Here is a 17548-nt window from a genome sequence, read left to right as displayed (position 1 = left end):
AGCGATACCAGGGATGAGCGCAGAGAGGGCTTACAGCATGCGGTGGGCGAGTGGGGCGATGATGCGGATTTATGGCGTTATTGGAGGAGTCCCGGTAGGGATCCTGTGGGATTGGGAAGGGGGAGGGGAGGGGGAGAGTAAGGATGGACTCGTGTGTTTTTCTTTTTGGTCTTGATGGTTGGTTGGCGAAGGGGGGGAGGGGGGGCCATTTGATGTTGGATATGGAAGAAGGGGAAGGGGGGATTACGAGGGAAATGGCTTAATGCATTTGTATACATTGTACATCACTACACCTTGTACTTGACGAAGCAAAAAAAAAAAAATAAAACTTGGATAAATTCCATCATCCTTTCTCATACCTCTCCCACTGAACTTTCCAACTAACCCCCTGCCTCTCCTTCTCCCTTGTTACCCTCGCCCTCTTCCTCCCCACCGGGAACCCAAATCCCCACACCCTTCTTATCTCCCCTCATTCCCTCCGTCCCCTGCACCTTAAGCGTCTTATTAAAATACCGATCCGTAACCTTTAGATTCGGCGTGATCCAGTCTCCCTCGATACTCGACAGCAAATTATACCTCACCGTCTGGCGACTCATAGGTAAAAGATGCAGCGTACGGAGTTTCGGTCCGCTAAACCCAAACGTCTCACTGGCTTCCATTGCGAGTTCAAAGGTCAAAAAGTGCATGGTTGGGTTCTCGAGGACGTAGTCGAGGTGGATGAGGGAAGGGACTGAGGGGGAAAAGTGTGAGAGGGCTAGGACGCGGGGTTCAGATGAGGGGATTTGGATGCGGGGGATAGGCAAGGAAGAGGTTACGGGCAGGGCAGAGGGGTCTGAAGTACGCTGCCAAGTAATATTGAGTGTAGTGTCGAGGGCCGTGGAGCGTCGTTCTTCGAGATTGTTTTTGCGAATGTCAAGGCTGAAGCTCCATTCGCTGAGGACTTGTGGCTCCATGCGCGTTTCACTGATTTCGAATTCTTTGGTCACGTCGCACGTGGCGCCGCCGTGGATGCTGTGGACTTCGACTGCGAGGTCGCTGACGATGAGGTGCTCGTCGGCGAAGGAGGCGACTTTGGCGCGTAGGCCCCATTTCTGGGCTATGCCGAATGCATCGGACGACTCGGGGCTCACGTTGCTTTCGGCTTCTTGAAGCTCAAAGTAACTGGGCCATGGATCAGGGTGCACACGTGCGTTCAGGTCGTAGCTAGCTTCAAAGGGGGCGTTGAAGACTATGTCTGCTACCATGATCTTGGAGATGGGTATATCACGGTCGCTGAGCACGTGGTATAAGACCTTGACCTCTAACGCATAGTCTGCTGGGTCGGCCGGGGCTATAAAGCGTATTCGTTCAGTTGTGCGTGCCCCTTGAGCGAGTTTGCCGACTACATGGCCTGGTAGATCCACGTCGGTCGAGCCATCAAGTGCTGGCGGTACTTCCTTCATCGGCGACGATGCTGGGCGATCAACCCAGGTGTATCCGAGAGAGTCTTTTGAGCGACCAAGGATTCGAACTTCGAGAACAGCTTCAGTGTCCTCGTCTTCCTGATTGATTATTTCAATCGCAAGGGTGACCTGCTCGTCGGTATAGTATTGATCGCGAATGTCTGGCAGGCTAATTTCCATCTTTGGTGGCTTGGGCAGTATGTGAACTGACATGCCCGAGCCGTGCTTCAGCAATCTTGACTTGATCTTTTTGTTTGATTGGATCCACCATAGTGGATGAATGGGAATGTCAATATCTGTGTCAGACGAGACGAGATCAAATCGCTCGGTGCTAACCCCCAATATGCAAGCGGTAACGTCGACATCACCCGACTCACGGAAAATGAGCGGCACGCTGTAAACCTTGGTCTGACCAGCATGCAGTGTCAAGTCAGCAGTTCCTGTCCACTGAGGCTTTCCAGTAGCTGATTGGGCCTCATCTAATGTACAAGAGTACATCCTAGAAGCATGGTCAGAAGGTTCTTCACCTTCTTGGTGCGTCAAGCGAACTTCAGCCAAGCCGCCGCTGAATTGGTATTGCAAGAATGACAAGGTAATGGGAGTGGACCCTGGGCGAGCGTTCGAAGTGATTGCAATCTGCGATTGCAGCGGCTCACCCACATTGCCTTCGGCTTCAGAAAAGGCAAACGACACAGACACTGGTCCGTTAGTACTGGCTCTGCTGAGAGACGAGGTCGCACCTACGGCAAGAAATGTGTTCTTTAGCATTCAAATTCACTGTGACTTTTCCATCTGCTGCTTTCGTGAAAGAGTCCAAGCATGTCATGAGATCGTATTTGTACTTTGTCTTGCCAGGGATTGCTGAATAGAATTAGTGGGAGCAACATTACTAATGCGTGAAGATACTGACTTTGACTGTACAACTCCCATTCAGTAGCAAGATAGGCCTCAGCGTCTTGCACCCGCAATGCGCACTCGTGCAGGGCCCAAACTACTTCTGAAGCGAGATTCCACCACTTTTCTTTCCTCCAGGACATGGTCTCCCAGAGTGGACGTAGTACCTTGAAGGCGTCTTCAAACCTGTTGACGTGCAGTAGTGTTCGAGCGACCTCTAATTGCAATTGGTCTACTTTCCGGTGCTGCCCCCGGGCTTTAAATTGAGCAATTGCATCGTTCATCTTGGAAGAGATGTCTTTCCAATGCTCGAAACCATTCCCACCAACGCCAGGCAATGGGTACTCTTCATGCGGCTGCGGAACAAGGTAGCTATCATATATTTGGCTCCGGGATGACACCTTCGCGGCAGGAGACATGCCTGGCGGTGTTCGATCCTCTTCAGGCATTTCCCGGGCCAGGATGTAACGCCTCTTGGCATGGTCACTGGCGATTTTGTGCCAATAACCGGCGTGGTGGAGGAGCTCCCATGGCGGCAGTCTTTCTCCCATTGGAAATTGTTTTTCGGGTTCCGAGAATAGAGAGATTGGGATCTCTGTCAAAGGATCTGAATCTGACTTGGAGTCTGTCGTCTTGAAGACGGGTAAGTCTGTCCGCTGAACGATTTCTGCCATAGCTTGGGCCCATCTAGACTCCCATGCTTGCCAGCCGTAGTTTGCAGTGCCCTTTCCTCGGCGATCCAAAACATCCTGCAGCTTGTACTTGTAACGCAGCCATGTCTGCACCGCAGAAGTGGGGTAGTTATTCCAAAGCTGACAGCGAATATGCCGCAAGGCAATGATGTCTGAAAGCAATCGTATCTCATCCCATCTTGGTGACCAACTCGCTGTGGTTTCAAATAGACCTTCCGCTCCAAAAAGAGCCTCCAAAGCAGCATTATAGTGCCGTTGCGCAGCGTCCATCTCTTGGCGAAATTCGGCGAATATGGCTAATTTGAAGTCGTAGCGAATACCCCATCCAGGATATGATAATGTCTGGGAAGTTCCACGCGTAGGAGGTGCTGTGGGAGGAGGGATAGTGCCTCGATTCTTTTTTCTCCGTGCATGCTTTGTGAGGTCACGATAGTACTCTACGCAGACGGGGTGCAATATGGCGAGGACTGACGTGACAAAAGCCTCCAATTCAACCCGTGATGTTCTCGGGGGCAAGAAGAAGAGAGAGTTCTTTGGGTCAAGGCCCGTCGCACGGCGGATGGTAGCAAGCCTTTCCTCAATATCTGGTGCTTCCAGTATCGTCTTGTCGCTCAACAGCACCACCACATACTTTGTGCGGTAGTCGGACTTTTGTATCTGGCCCTTGATCTTGTTGATCTCCGTCTTCAGCTGATTGTCATGCAAGCTGTTTGTAATAGGGTCGGTGGTGAAGTTGAAGAAAGAAATGAACACGGCTGGTATGTAGTGCTGGTGCTTTGCAACCCATGCAGGAGCGATGACACCATCTGGGAAGGAGGGGGCTCCGGGCGAGAGGGGCGATATGGGTGAATGGAGAATCCACGACGTCGCTGCAGCAATAGTGGGACTGCCTGGAGGCGTGGTCTCGGAGTGTGAGGGCGCATCTGCCTTGTGCGGGGGCAGCTGGAAGTTCTAGCAGACATCAGCCCGTCGCTCCTTCGCCATGTTTGTTTGCGGGCGCCCGTACCCTTCCTACACTTCGTATTCTGAAGCTGTACGTGAGGCCTCTGCGACCCAAACCCCGCGAATTCCATGGCGCATTGGTTGCATCAGCACGCAAAAACTCAGCGAGGAGCTCATTTGCGCGTTCGCCTTCGACGGGCGCTATCTCCGAGTTGATGTTTGTAACGGCCCTCCCAGGAAGCACTTGCTGAACAGGTGGGGGTGGATTGACTTCTTTGCTCGTGGCCAGACCAGAGAGGACTATCAGAGGTAGGTTGTGGACCACAAAGTCTGAAGGAAAGGCCTCCATTCTCTACGTAGGCTCAAGTCAGCGCCCCATGCCCAAAGAACACAGGCAGCTTGAGTGAGCTGGATGCTAGTCGGAGGGGCCGAGGGGCTGCAAGTTCCAATTCGAGGATCGCGTAACAGGTCGCCAGTTTCTCGTGTGGAATCGGTCTCAGGCTTAACCTTGCAGTCTTGGTATTAGTCGAATCGCGGTTTGCTGGGCCCTGGCACGTTCTCGAGAGATTGTTGGCGAGCCATGTCATCGGCAGTCGGCATGTGGTCAGATTGCGGGCGGGATCCATCAATGATGCGCTAAGTGAACCCTGTCTCGTCTCTCCGCCGAACGATTCCTCTACCCAAGCCCAAGCTTTGTGAACAACTTCTACCAATAATCCACCTGTCGGTCGACGTGTCTTTCTACTCTCCTCTTCTTGCAAACGCCAAAGCGCGTGTACCTTCAGTCCAGACGCGCTCCCAGTTGTTATTCACATACTTTCTTGCTACTGCGCTGCCCAGAGGCTGTCAGCGACATGGCAGGCCAACAGCAGCAAATCCTTGATACCATCTTCAATATGAAGAGGAAGATGTTGCGCAAAGATGATTGTAAGCGTACATAGCAGCATCTGCTTCCATCACTCTAACACCTACCAGCGGACACAGAAGATTCCGAAACTGCCCTCGGTAGCAACAAGCAGGACTTACGGCGCAAAGTCCACTACGCGCGCGCAAGCGATCCCGACTTTCTCGCAGACCCGCGTCCTTATAAGAAGGTTCGATCCTACTTGCATAACGTCTGGGCGGGATAGTTCACTGACCTACCGTAGCGCATAGAGCACGCCGGTTATCACAGATATATTTTGCAGCGCAACCCTCCGCGATACGATGCCGATGGTGACATTGTCGAAGTTGACGACGAATACGAAGACGAAGATGACGTGGAGCCAGTAGAAGAGAACCCGTATGGAAATATACATCTGGAGAGTATGTAGCCATCGCATGAATGCGTGGCATGACATGGGCTTACCGAGATACAGACCTTCTTGCACCATTGACCTCCGCTGCCGATTTACCGAACCATCCTGCCTTGAGCGTTGCGTACACCTCCAGACATCTTTCGGATCTTGCCAACGAGGCCGGAGCTCTTTCGCGAAAAGAGCAGATCACCAATGCGCGAGCCAAGAACCTTTTTGTGAAACTACAAGGGGATTCTATGTTCGCGCCTGCTGCCCTAGCAGCGATGAGCGATACGCCATTTCGAATGTCACGCTCAAGGATTCCAAGTCGGCGTTTTGAGGAGGGCGGAGACCAGCGCACACACGACATTGAAATGCAGGAGGCGGTTGATGGTACACAAGACGTGAATATGGAGGACGTCGCGCAGCCCAATGGGACAGACCAAACAAATGATACCAATGGCAATGCTGGACCCGAGGCAGTCAACGGTGCCGAGCCCATGACAAATGGGACACATACCGATGATGCAGATGAACTGCAAAAGAATGGCCATGAGGAGCATTCTCCCATGGGCGAGGATGTGTCCGACACAGCATCGCAGCAAACGCATAGGATGACGACACGTACGCGAGCTCGAGCGCACGCTGCTTCGACCCCTTCCCCTCCTCACTCACCGTCAAGCGATGTCAACGTGATACACCCCCTTTTCATACACCCCACCGAGTCATTGCCAGACCGCGACTTTGGTCTTCCACCAAATGAGGCAGAGGAAACGCGCATGCTTCTTATGGCATACGTACAAAAGCAAGAGGAAGTCGCGCGGATTACGGCTGACCTCTACCACGGCTTGCTGGAAGCTGACCGTATGAGGCACGACGTTTTCAAGTGGTCGAAAGCAGAAGGCCATGTAGGGGAGATGAGCGATGGTGAAGATTGGTATGACAACGAAGAATGGGGCCTCGAACAGGATCTGGCCAAGGGTCGTGATGAAGAGGAGGATGAAACCGCAGTAGCTGGGAAAAAGAGCACAAGACAACGGCGAAAGCCTGACAAGGACGATAGGTGATTTGCTCGAGGAAAAAGGACAGTCTATTTTTTTATCATCATTCATGCATAGCGAGATACCACATTACGACCCGGAATGGAAATCACCCTCTTACACGGGCACATCTACCCACCTGGTCGCTCTTGCCTTGCGAAATTGATCACGTGCTTTCGCGTCTACATCGCATTTCCTTCACCCACCAACCTTTCAGCTTTTTTGAATCACCACCGCGCTAAGCATGGAGCATGTATTGCGTTGTAATGACTTGAAATGTCGGTTGCAGCTCCATGAACGCGCTGTTGTTACGACCTGCAGGTTCGTATTTTTCCATGGCGCCGTCATATCTAACAGACATGCAGTCACATCTTTTGCACCAATTGTGCAGATACTACCGGTCTTTCAAGATCAACAAATGCGCAACGAGTCTGTCCAGCATGCAGTGCGCCACTTCCCAGCCCAGACGATGTAGTCGTCGCAGGTCTCAATCCATCAGAAGACTACAAGACTTCAGTGTTGAGTGGCCTTAGCCCAACAATCATCATGGAGTGTGCAAGTCGTGGTTTGGCCTTTCATAGTTATCAGACGTGCCAAGAGATCATCTACCAAGAGCACCTCGCAAAAGGCCTCACTGAGAAATATAACATATTAAGCCAGCAGATGGATCAGCTCATTCATGATGCCAACGCTCAGATCAAAGCACTCCAGGACAAGATGCAAGGTTTGCATTATGCATGCCCTAGCTGTAGACTTTGTAACTAATGATCTCCAGCTATGCAAGCAGACCTCGTAGAGCTCGAGTCCAAGAATCATGGGTTTGCGGAAGCCTTCAAAGAAAAGACCAAAGCACACCAGAGAACACAGAATCTTTACCAAGCACTCAAGGCCCAAGTCATGGCTTCGCATGTAGCTCATGCTGCCGGCGATGAGGCAGAGTTCGCGCTGAAATCAGCCCGGGGAGATCGCTTCATCGATCGCTTGCCGGGTGCCCGGTCTGGCACTGCGAATTTCAGCCAAATAGGCCCTTCACAACAAATAGGCGACAGACTGCATAAGAGGATTATCAGTAGAAGCTCTGGTAGCAGTGGGCGACAGCAGCAGGGCAGTATTCACATTGGTCCTCCTTTCAATTCACAGCTGCATGGACATAGTCTCGGCAGCAGAGTTCACAGTGGTCGTAAGTCTATTCTATGGTGTTCTGTTTGAACACGTGGTTTTCATAGGCGCTAAGCTGACCAGACAAAGAACATGTCTCAGTTGATACACCTTCTCAAGCTCGGAGAAGTCGCCTTCCAGTCCTTGGTGGAACACGTCAGAACCCATATCTCAATCAGGAACCAACTTCTTCTTTTCAAAACTCACCAATGATTCGACAGCCAGTGGCTGGTGGCTTTTTGCACAGCGGTAAGTCATCGAGGAGGACTAGTAATTTCGCCAACACTGGCCCGCTTGGACCATGAACGCGTCATCTTGTGCAAGAAACCAAAGCTGAAAGAATGGAATTTGATGATGATCTCTGATCGGGTGTATCTCACATGCTCAACCTCAAAGGGAAAGCTCTTACGCCATGCAGGAATTTCCTCCGGTCTGATGCAGATGCAGTCATTGAAGAAAACAGTTTTGTGCAATCATGTCTTGGTAAACTTCCCACACGCATATTAATGAACCCATACAAACAATGTTTGATGGATCATGAAGTTCATTGATATCGTTAGACCAGCGCGTTACTGGAGTACGTACGCGTTACGGGATCTCAGGTCACTTGAACCAGCAAACTCACCTCCCCTCCACCCATCATAAACTAAAAAATCAAACCATCGAACCATACCTTCAATACCTCACACAAACCCTCATCAAAAATAAACACCAAACCCAAAATAAGAATCGTATACCCAAAATAAACAAGTTCCAATCCTTAGCCCCTATCCAACTCCCGCTTCCTAAAAGACCCTTACAAACAACAAATTTTTACATATACGCCATAACGCAGTCGCTTATATTGCATCCAGAAATTTTGCGTGTGCATCGTTTGTCTACGTATCACCCCTTTCGGTTTCCAAATACGCCTGATTGGAAAATTCAAAACCCTAGTGGTGGGACACTAGCGAGCGGATGTGAAATCGTAAGAAAGAAATCATTGCGCTCATGCAAGGCTTGATTTCGTGGAGAAAATATGGCAGAAATAGCTCTGAGGAGTAAGCGCAGCGTTGTCGAACGTCTTGTTTTTTTGTCGGTTTGTTGGTTTTGTTGATTTTTTTTTTTTTTTTAGTTCTTTGGTGTTGGTTTCGTTTTGGAGTGGAGAGAGTGAGGTGTAGGAAAGACATGTCTTGCGTTTTTTTGTGATGGTTGGTATCTTTTCTTGTGTTTTTGGTCTTTGTTGGTCTTGGGATTTAACCACCAAAACGCAGTCAATACGAGAAAAAAAAAGAGAACCGATGGTAAGGCAGTGTGTCATTTTGTCAAAAGACAACTCAAGCGGCCGTGAGATGATAGCTGGATCAAGGTGCCATCTTGTGTTTCGTGGAGTGATGGTGTATGGTTGCCATAGGTAAGAGTGGCACCATACCAAGTGTGTTGTTGGTGGATGGTAGCAGATGCAGCGAGACATCTGTGAAAACGCCTTTGTATGGCAGTGGCTTGGACCTATTACTAATATGCAAGTCCACGGAGGTCGTCAGGATGTTGGTCTGGTTGTCCCATGCTTGCAGTGTAGTCTTGCAATGCCTCAAAGTCATTGAAGCCGCGACTTCCAGTACTATATGCTTCATGTTGTACGCCAGCTTGGATTTGAATGCTACTCTGTCGAGACCTTTGAGAGCTTGAATTGGGAGGGTGAAAGTTTGGGTGTTTATTCCGGTGGTGTTTGAGACGGGCGTCAGTCCGCTGAAACAGTTGACCACAGTATTCGCAAAGAATCTGACGACGGTCTTTTTTGTGCTTATGACGGATATGTCTTGCAAGATTTCCTTTCCCATCCTTGTTTCCTTTAAACTGCGCGTCGCAGTAATGACACTGTAGAGGTTCGGAAGGCATCGAGGTCGTCGAAGCGGAAGGGTGAGAGCGACGATCGCCCGACCTGTTGTCCTTAGTCACGCCATTCTACTGAGCCCAAAGCATTACTTACCGAACAACAGAATCGTTGTTGATCTGGCGGTCATTCGCACTGCTCGGAACACGCTGGTTAGGGTGAACCTGCCTAGAAGCTCTCCGATGATTCGTGTTTTGGGTAGTTCCATGATCGGTTTGTCCGTACACCCTGTTGGGCCTGGTGGGCTGGGCATTCTGAATCGCGTTGTGGATGTCGTGATTGAAGTTGCGTACATGGGATAGGTGATACAGGTCGGGGGGAGCCAAATAAGTGCCTCCGCCTGCATGATTGGGTTGAAATGCACTTGGACCCATTACTGGAAGATGCGGCCTTGGTGATACCATCGAGTTCTGGCTCCCTCTCTGATGGACAGTTGACCAAGGATCATCATCATCATTTCCAAGCCTTCCACGCGTTGGTGCCGAAGATGGCAACACAGACCTTCTGTAAGTCATGCTGTTGGAAGGAGATGACTCGTGTGCACCTTCTGAGTTACCTCCATGAGTGTACATCGCGAACATCATTTCATCAGACATTTGTTCTTGATCTGACATGATATCTGTCGTCATATCGCTTGCAACGTCTCTTCTATTTGCCGTACCGGGACCGTGACGAGGGGGGCCCCAAGGCTGTACATTCTCAGCAAGAGTGGAGCCTGGTCCCAATGGATGTGTTGAGTTGTATTGGCTGGAGATAGGTTTCTGTTTCCGGACAACCTCAGCGTACGTGGGGCGCCTTGTAGCAGGCAAGTGACCTGTTCTCTGTGATTGAGTATCAGGTACTCGTTGACCTGGCTCCTGTTGACGGGGTGGAGTCCGCCTGTAGCTACTCTGAAGGTTGGATAATGATGCCTGATTTTGACAGCCAGCTACAGCATCTGTGTACGAACGAACTGTGCGGTTTTGGGGCAAGAGGTACATGATTGGAGGGCTGTTTGAGCCCCTAGATGGCCGTTGTGGATACATGGCGTGTTGCCGAGCGGGAAAGAGAGAACAATCCTGTCTGGTTATTTCGGCCAGACTCAGATGTCCAAGCGTTCTCAAATCAAGTGTTTGAGGGATAAAGTAAGATCGCTGCCCCTCCTAAGGCACCTTTGTGCGGTTAGAAGATGAAAGCGACCGTAGTATAAGTCGGTGACAGGACGCTAAGACAACGTGGTGTCCAAATGGAAAAGGTTAACGAACGACAAGATTTGCAAACGGAGATGAAATAGAGAAGGTAGAGAGTTTGGTTGACAGGTCGTGTCTGGTGTGGGATGGCGGCGGTTGCGTGGTGATTAAGACGCATGGGAGGACCTTTGGTCCCGCGGTTCTTGGCAGCAATCTTACCAAACACTGACCCGGTGCATAGAATGTGATTTTCGGGGGTTTTTTTAGGAAAAGAATGACGATAGAGTAGAAGTCTCTTATTAAAGGCGGACGAGGCGGTCAATCTTCTACAATGTCCTCTGGTCCAGGGTGGTGGTCAAGGTGAATAGGTGGTTCAGGCGGGCACTCGTTCCGGTCACTAGCCCCAAAGAGGAGGGCAAAGTAACTCCCCAATTCCGCGTCTACTGGCACGTTAGAAAATGTCTCTTAGTATTGAACCATTATTTACAATCGTGATACTAGTGCAGAGCGCGGCATGTCTGCCTTCAGCACAATGATATGAGAACTGACTTCCACTTGCGTTTTGAAGCGCAAGCACTTCGTGATGGTAGTTCCTTGCTATCAGAGATGACGGACAGCCTTGCGCTGGAAGTAGTTTGCCCCCCCTATTTTCTGCGTCATGGTGTCCTTTGCAGTTTCGCTTTACGGCTCCCTCATCTTGCCAGCGCATCTGTCGATCCTCCTTTACACTCCCTTGCGTACTCTTCCGTCATAGCGCCGATAGACTACTGCAGGTAAGATGAAGAATCCCAGACGAAGCTTGAGTTCGTTTCATCTGATGACGTATGTATCGGTCCATTGGCATCTATCGGTTCTGCCTGGCGGGGACGATGTTTATGCTCATCTTCGATGGGTTTGCTTTGGTGCTAACTCGATCCCCCTATGCATAGTATTCTTTGGAACTCAGGCATGGTTGCCCAAATTCCTTCGTTCTATGATCGAGGTGGTGGCGGTACCAATAGTGCATCGTGTTTATAGGTATGCCACACGGGACTTCATCGAGTGGCCTGCAGAAGACGCAGACTTTACAGACGGTATAAGCGGGGGGTGGAGGTTGTTTGCTTAGGCAGTGACCTTTACATGGCGGACATGCTTATTGTAATATCACAACAGCAGAGGGTCTGATTGGGATGATGGCGACGCAGCCGGCATTGTGCTTGAGTAATAATTATATCAACTCAGAGCTCTGTGGGTAGCATTGAGGGTGCCGTACAATGTGTCCAGGCAGTCGGTGTATGACTAGGAAGCCAGCAGTTATTCCAGGTACACAGCTCTTGAAGGGATATGTAGCGTTTTGACGTAGAAAATGAAGATTTGGGGCAGGACTTGTGGTACGATTAAGCGCGTTTTCAAACAGCTAAAGTGCCATCAAGTCTTGTTGCAGTGAAAGCAAGCCTTCTTATCACAATACACAGCGGAGCTCTTGTCTCCAAGCCACAGCATACATGACTCACTCCCTGCCTATTAACTGCCCCCCTTTCTGCAACATGGCGGGGAGGATTACTTCCTAGCTAAGATAGCTTGTAACCTTGGGGGGATGCAATGTGGGACGCCACACCTAGGCGCATCAGGGATGAAGCCGTTCCTACTGTTCCTATGGATAAGTGCCATTGAGGCTCTGCCTACCTGTCAGGCTGGTCATGTCAAAGTGAGTAACCATGCAAGCCTATTCTTGCATCACTCGCGCGCCATTTCTTTTAAATTGATTGGGCTTGCTGTCCTCTCTAGCTTGCGTGGAGGATGATCTCCTGAATCAAGCACGCGTAGTGCTGAACGGAGAATGCACGCATTTGGTCTAGAATTGCTGCATATCCTCTTGAGTACATGCCTTACGGTAATGGTGTGGAAGCCTACAGATATAGCCATGTTGTACGGTCCGCGCTTACATTGGTCACATGGCTATGCTGCATCAAAGCCTTGTAAGCCACTCATCCTTTTCATTATTCACAGCTGAACTGTCGCAAGTTTGGCGCTAATGAAATCTCGTAATCGGGAGCCTCTGAAACCCTAGTTCATGAAAATAGCCAGTAGGTCTAGCGAAATTGAACATCGGGCCATGATGTATTACTATGGATAGAGCGACTGCTCGAAAGACTTGAGACAAAGGTTCTGCGCGATAAGAGCTACGTAACAATAGACTCAGCATTGAACGTGCAAGCCGTCTAAAAGATAGTTCACGGCGGGAACATCGGTTCCCGAAAACGTGGCTGACAACGCCTTCGCTGTTAAAAGACAAGTTTCGCGAATACTACCGATCACAGAGTAAAGACAGCCACAAAATGCGTAATGCGTTCGGCCTGCGCGTGACGACTACGGCCCGTATCTGGCAAAGACGGAAGCGCTATGGTAGTGAACACATATGCCGAGTATGCAGCCTCGCTTGCAATTCCCAAATTCTAAGCGCCTGCTGGATGAAGTGCAGTTTACGACCCCACTTCTCGCACACCCTCTTACTGTACGGCGCTATTTTTCACCACACCAATTCGTCTCAAGCGAGTTCAGCTGCCCAGATTGTGACATGCCCCGGCTTTTTTTGTTGGGCAGGAATGCCGTGCCGAAGTTTCTAGCCAACAGTAGATACGGTTGGAGAGCCGCTGGTCAATCATCCCAAAATTCGGGGCTCACTATAGCCTGGCAAAAGAGGCATATACGTTTCACAGCATTAGCGTACAGTGCAGCATGTCTCGTGCGCGATCAGCGTGCCGTTGCGCGCGGATCCAACCCACCGGCTCTTAACATATCGAAATATGTAACATGGGGGCGAGATGAGATCGGGCTTACCGAACTACTGATACAAGATGGCAGCCTGTTAGCATTGATGCGAACTGCTGCTGTGAAGTCTTACACGGCCGTGGATACGGCGTGAGCTATATGACGGTAGCATAGAGTGAGGCGTAGATTAGTGGTCGTTCAATCGATGTTCCACTTCTGGACCATGATATGGAATGTTAGTGCAAGTTCTATGATAGGGCGAAATGAGTTAGAATAGTTGAAAGTGCTACTGAAAACTCTGGACGGAAAATTTGGGCCAGTGTTGCCCACGGGCACTGGTTCGATGAGAAGAAGGAACAAACTAACATCTCTCAATGACAACATCGAGAGTTTATCCGTGAATACAACCCAAGGAGAGTCATAGAAGCCTGTGTGAGCACTAATGTAATGACACGCTAACGTAAAACGCCCCATCTTACCATTCAGTTTAGTATCTTTTGGACTGCGGCCAATCGAGTGTGGCTTGTGTCCAAGACTGTGAGCCCAACGCCATGCTGATGCTGGCCTTGTCCAAGAAATAAAAAAAATTACGAAAGCCGAGGTGAAATTGATGAGACCAACAGATGTGGTTTGAAAGAATGCCTTACTACTGGAGGGCGCAGTGATAGTGATGTATGTAGGAGTGTATTTTTGTAGTCTAGCGTGCGACTCTCCGCGGTAAGTTTCTAGAATAATTGAACAATGCGCATTGTATTCCTAATACGACCACTAGAAGAGATCAACTCGGCTCACCGGATGGTCTCTGCCGCTGCTGATCGCCATTGTTGACTTCACGGCCTCAAAGCAGTAAGCTGCTGAATCAGTGTGGCTCAGATACAGGTTTAGAATCCTCAAGCGCTCTTGCTGTTTGGAGAATATTTCTGGATACAGAGCAATGCAGCGGTACATTTTCCTTGAAGTGAGTAATCAGAACGAGACAATATCCTCTTTCGGATTGTATCTTAGGCTGAGAAGCCTGTCTTTTTAAGATCATTGACGTAGAGAGTACTGATGGTCAGTAAGCTTTAGACATCATCATGGGGGCGCTTATGGCACGGGAGACCTATGGTAATTATGGTAAATTGACTCAGTGTCGAGGTCCGCGATCTCAGTCGCAAGTAGGCCCGTGGTGTGCCGCACTCTTGCAGGCAACACCGAATCCATATCCTTCCAATGGATATGAATTCGGGGGCGAGAAGAAGAATGACATCTCAAATTGACTTGGCCATTTACAATCTAGAGCTTGTTGGTTCAAAAGGCCATGCTTATCCGCGTTGAGACAACACGCCATCTCAGTCTATCACACTTGTCATCTTCAGGGCTTTGTTTTATCCTGAACTTAATAGGTCTTTACCGATAAACATGGGCTTGTTTCAAGAAATCGGTGGAAGGATGAAGGTTGTTAGCCATAAAGAGATGTGTCGGCGTGATGACCATGAGCGATTAGCATACGACCAGAGAGTGAGTCGAATGCAGAAACATGAATACCCTATGCTTAGAGGTGTGTTAAGTCTCAGACCATATCACGTCAGTTGCTGACACCTAACAGGCTTGACATACCTTGATCATGGCGGAACTACTCTTGCGTCAAGATCATTGATGCAGTCTTTCTGCAGTGAGATGCAGTCGACACTTCTTGCAAATCCACACTCAGACGCCTCTAACCCTAGCAATACTGCCATCATGGTAGAAGAGACAAGGCGTGAGGTATTAAGGATGTTCAACGCGGATCCAGCTCATTTCGATGTTGTATTCACAGCGAATGCAACTGCAGCTACTAAACTGGTTGCAGAGGGTTTCTCTGGATGTAGAGAGAGCTTTGACTACTTCTATCATCGCAACAGTCATACGAGTTTAGTTGGTGTTCGCGAATTGGCTTTTCACAGCCACTGCTTTGCCTCCAATGAAGAGGTAGCTGACTGGCTCGCCAGCACGCGTGATAGCCTCCATGGCCTACAACGGCCAGTATTATTTGCCTATCCAGCACAATCGTAAGTAAATATACCTGCATGAGAAAACTTTTGTACAGTTGCACTGACTTCGATGCCGCATGTAGAAACATGAATGGCGAACGGCTCCCGTTGGACTGGGCAGGAAAGCTACGCTCCTCGACCAACCACCAACATGCATATACTCTGCTTGATGTTGCTGCCTTAGTATCAACTACTCCTTTGGATTTGAGCAACCATCTCCTTGCCCCTGATTTTGTTACACTTTCTTTCTACAAAATATTTGGTTTCCCAGACCTTGGAGCCTTGATCGTTCGTAAAGCTGCTGGCCAGATCTTCGACCACCGAAGATATTTTGGTGGCGGAACAACGGAGATGACGACATGCTTTGGTGATGCTTGGGTGGCCTTAAAAGATTCAAGTTTGCACGCCCGGTTGGAGGACGGGACTATCGCCTTCCGAAGCATACTTGCCTTAAAGTTTGCTATCACAACACACCGAGAGCTATTCGGTGGGCTCGAACAGGTATCTAAACACACGGGTTGGCTAGCCAACCAACTGTATCGGCGTCTTGTCAACTCCAAACACTCGAACAATATGCCAGTATACCGGATATACAAATCGAAGGATTCGAGCTACGATGATCAACAAACGCAAGGTGCAACCATAGCTTTCAACGTTTGTAGGAGTGATGGATCGTACGTCGGTCCGTGGCATGTCGGCTCCTTCCTTCGAAAACATGCGATCCATGTTCGTACGGGCACTTTGTGCAATCCCGCTGGGATATCGTGTGCATTGAAGCTAAATTCTGAGTGGCTACGTATGGCCTTTGAGAGGGGCTATCGGTGCAATACGGAGCTTGACATTGTTGAAGGGATACCTGTTGGTGTTGTAAGGATTACATTTGGAGCTATGAACACCACTGAGGATGTTGAGAAGCTCTTTAGAACTCTTTCCCAACAGGTCCTCCAGGAGGAAAATCATCTCCAGACTGTAGAAAGGAAATGTATAGGGAAGAAGGACTCCGTCATGGGATACAGGGAAAGCAAACTGGTAGTGGAAGACTTCGAAACTCAGCCGAAGGCTATGAATTCTGGAGATGATAAGCCTACTAAGGACGTTCCACCTAGAGTCAGGGGTCGACTCAATGACCTGAGGAGGCTATTGGAGCGTTATCGCGAGGAAATATCGTAAGGCAAATGAGATGTGCGACCATTAATCCAGTTCGGCTACCTAAAATGACAGTTAGATCCAAAGGGTTACAATGGTGTGTTGCAGCAAGGTGAATTCATGTATGCGACCAAAGCTGCCAGTCGATCCAACCCATGCCGATCATCTCCCACATATCCAAGTTGATTGGTGAAGAGGTTAGACTCATCACAAGGGCGTCCGGTACAGGCCAGACAGTGTCGCGAGATGGAGTTGATCCCATACGGCCTTCAGGCAAGTCTTCCGGTCTTTTTCAAGGGCTATGGGCCTTTTCTGAAGACAGTTTGAATGTTGAGACGAGAAGGATCCGAACGGCTGTAGTTTGACCCCTGCACCCAGCTCCAAACTGGCCACGCCACATTGGAGCTTCCGAAGCCATTCACAGTTATGGTAGGGAATACCTTCCTATCATGATAGTCAGCTGTTTATTCAATCTCGAATTTTGATACGAATTCTATCCCATCGCATTTGTCCGTATTTAGCAAATGGGGTAAACACAAACACGAGCATGCTAAAAGTTGTCGTTGGATACGAAGCTGGCTGTATTACACGTTTTAAGCTCACACTACATCAGAAGTACGAGGTATGTTATGCTGTATCTTTTATGGTCAACGATAAGCTGTTCGCGAGCCTTTATCCGAGACCAGGCTTGAATGAATGACTCACTCACAACCCAGATACAAGTACATATTTTACCCATGCACGTAGGTGTGGACATATTCACATGGATGCCTTGGGATAAAGTAAAATCACCAATACGTTCTCCGCCACTGATATTTATCTCAACTCCAATTGTGAAGCATAGCCTCATTTTTGATCCTTGCGCTCAGGGGTTAGCGATATGCGACCAGGCGCATGATTGACACCAGCTGAAAGCAAAAACATAACCCCTCTCATTAACGACACAAATATCAAATATATTTGAGAGTGATAGGCGCTCATATAGCCAAGTGATTATCCAACAGTTTCAGTGCGGGTGACCAGACGTTCCAATTCGTGAAGTCGAACAATCATCACACCGCTTACTGCGTTAGTGCCAAGATCTCGACGGTAAAGAAAACCAGCAATCGCAATGAAGTCCTGGAAGATTGACCAAATCTCCTCGGACTGGTC

The 17548-nt window shown here is 49.3% G+C and overlaps 5 protein-coding genes across 5 annotated transcripts; 2 read left to right on the top strand and 3 right to left on the bottom strand.

The window, feature by feature from the left end:
- Positions 1 to 42: 42 nt before the first annotated feature.
- On the bottom strand, positions 43 to 4826 carry PSV08DRAFT_401924 (Gryzun, putative trafficking through golgi-domain-containing protein; the record flags this gene model as incomplete). The annotated part of the gene is made up of 6 exons (XM_066093629.1): positions 43 to 125; positions 243 to 2140; positions 2187 to 2303; positions 2353 to 3979; positions 4035 to 4322; positions 4788 to 4826. 5 exons carry the CDS (start codon positions 4824 to 4826, stop codon positions 381 to 383), a joined length of 3831 nt encoding a protein of 1276 aa, XP_065949113.1. The 3' UTR covers positions 43 to 125; positions 243 to 380.
- PSV08DRAFT_298561 (uncharacterized protein) lies at positions 4805 to 5475 on the bottom strand. The gene is made up of 4 exons (XM_066092622.1): positions 5329 to 5475; positions 5119 to 5275; positions 4946 to 5064; positions 4805 to 4897 (listed from the first exon to the last, which is right to left on the bottom strand). Exons 2-3 carry the CDS (start codon positions 5266 to 5268, stop codon positions 4993 to 4995), a joined length of 222 nt encoding a protein of 73 aa, XP_065949112.1. The 5' UTR covers positions 5269 to 5275; positions 5329 to 5475; the 3' UTR covers positions 4805 to 4897; positions 4946 to 4992.
- Positions 5295 to 7952, top strand: PSV08DRAFT_247448 (uncharacterized protein; the record flags this gene model as incomplete). Its single annotated transcript, XM_066092350.1, has 6 exons — positions 5295 to 6310; positions 6577 to 6608; positions 6679 to 7011; positions 7063 to 7467; positions 7566 to 7694; positions 7864 to 7952. The coding sequence occupies 6 exons, from the start codon at positions 5295 to 5297 to the stop codon at positions 7950 to 7952; spliced, it is 2004 nt and encodes a 667-aa protein (XP_065949111.1).
- An 836-nt stretch (positions 7953 to 8788) lies between these two features.
- On the bottom strand, positions 8789 to 10343 carry PSV08DRAFT_223434 (uncharacterized protein; the record flags this gene model as incomplete). Its single annotated transcript, XM_014227193.1, has 2 exons — positions 8789 to 9302; positions 9415 to 10343. The coding sequence occupies 2 exons, from the start codon at positions 10341 to 10343 to the stop codon at positions 8789 to 8791; spliced, it is 1443 nt and encodes a 480-aa protein (XP_014082668.1).
- A 4326-nt stretch (positions 10344 to 14669) lies between these two features.
- On the top strand, positions 14670 to 16420 carry PSV08DRAFT_371197 (pyridoxal phosphate-dependent transferase; the record flags this gene model as incomplete). Its single annotated transcript, XM_014227194.1, has 3 exons — positions 14670 to 14778; positions 14827 to 15268; positions 15334 to 16420. 3 exons carry the CDS (start codon positions 14670 to 14672, stop codon positions 16418 to 16420), a joined length of 1638 nt encoding a protein of 545 aa, XP_014082669.1.
- Positions 16421 to 17548: the final 1128 nt, after the last annotated feature.

Source organism: Bipolaris maydis (assembly GCF_028858645.1).
Source record: "Bipolaris maydis strain C4 unplaced genomic scaffold PSV08scaffold_7, whole genome shotgun sequence".
Lineage (NCBI taxonomy): Eukaryota > Fungi > Ascomycota > Dothideomycetes > Pleosporales > Pleosporaceae > Bipolaris > Bipolaris maydis.
This window is presented reverse-complemented; position numbering and strand designations above follow the sequence as displayed.

Coding starts and splice junctions, on each gene's coding strand:
- PSV08DRAFT_298561 (XM_066092622.1), bottom strand. CDS start 5,268: ATGTATATTTCCATACGGGTTCTCTTCTACTGGCTCCACGTCATCTTC. Junction 5,065..5,118: donor TAACCGGCGTGCTCTATGCG/CTACGGTAGGTC, acceptor GTAGGATCGAAC/CTTCTTATAAGGACGCGGGT.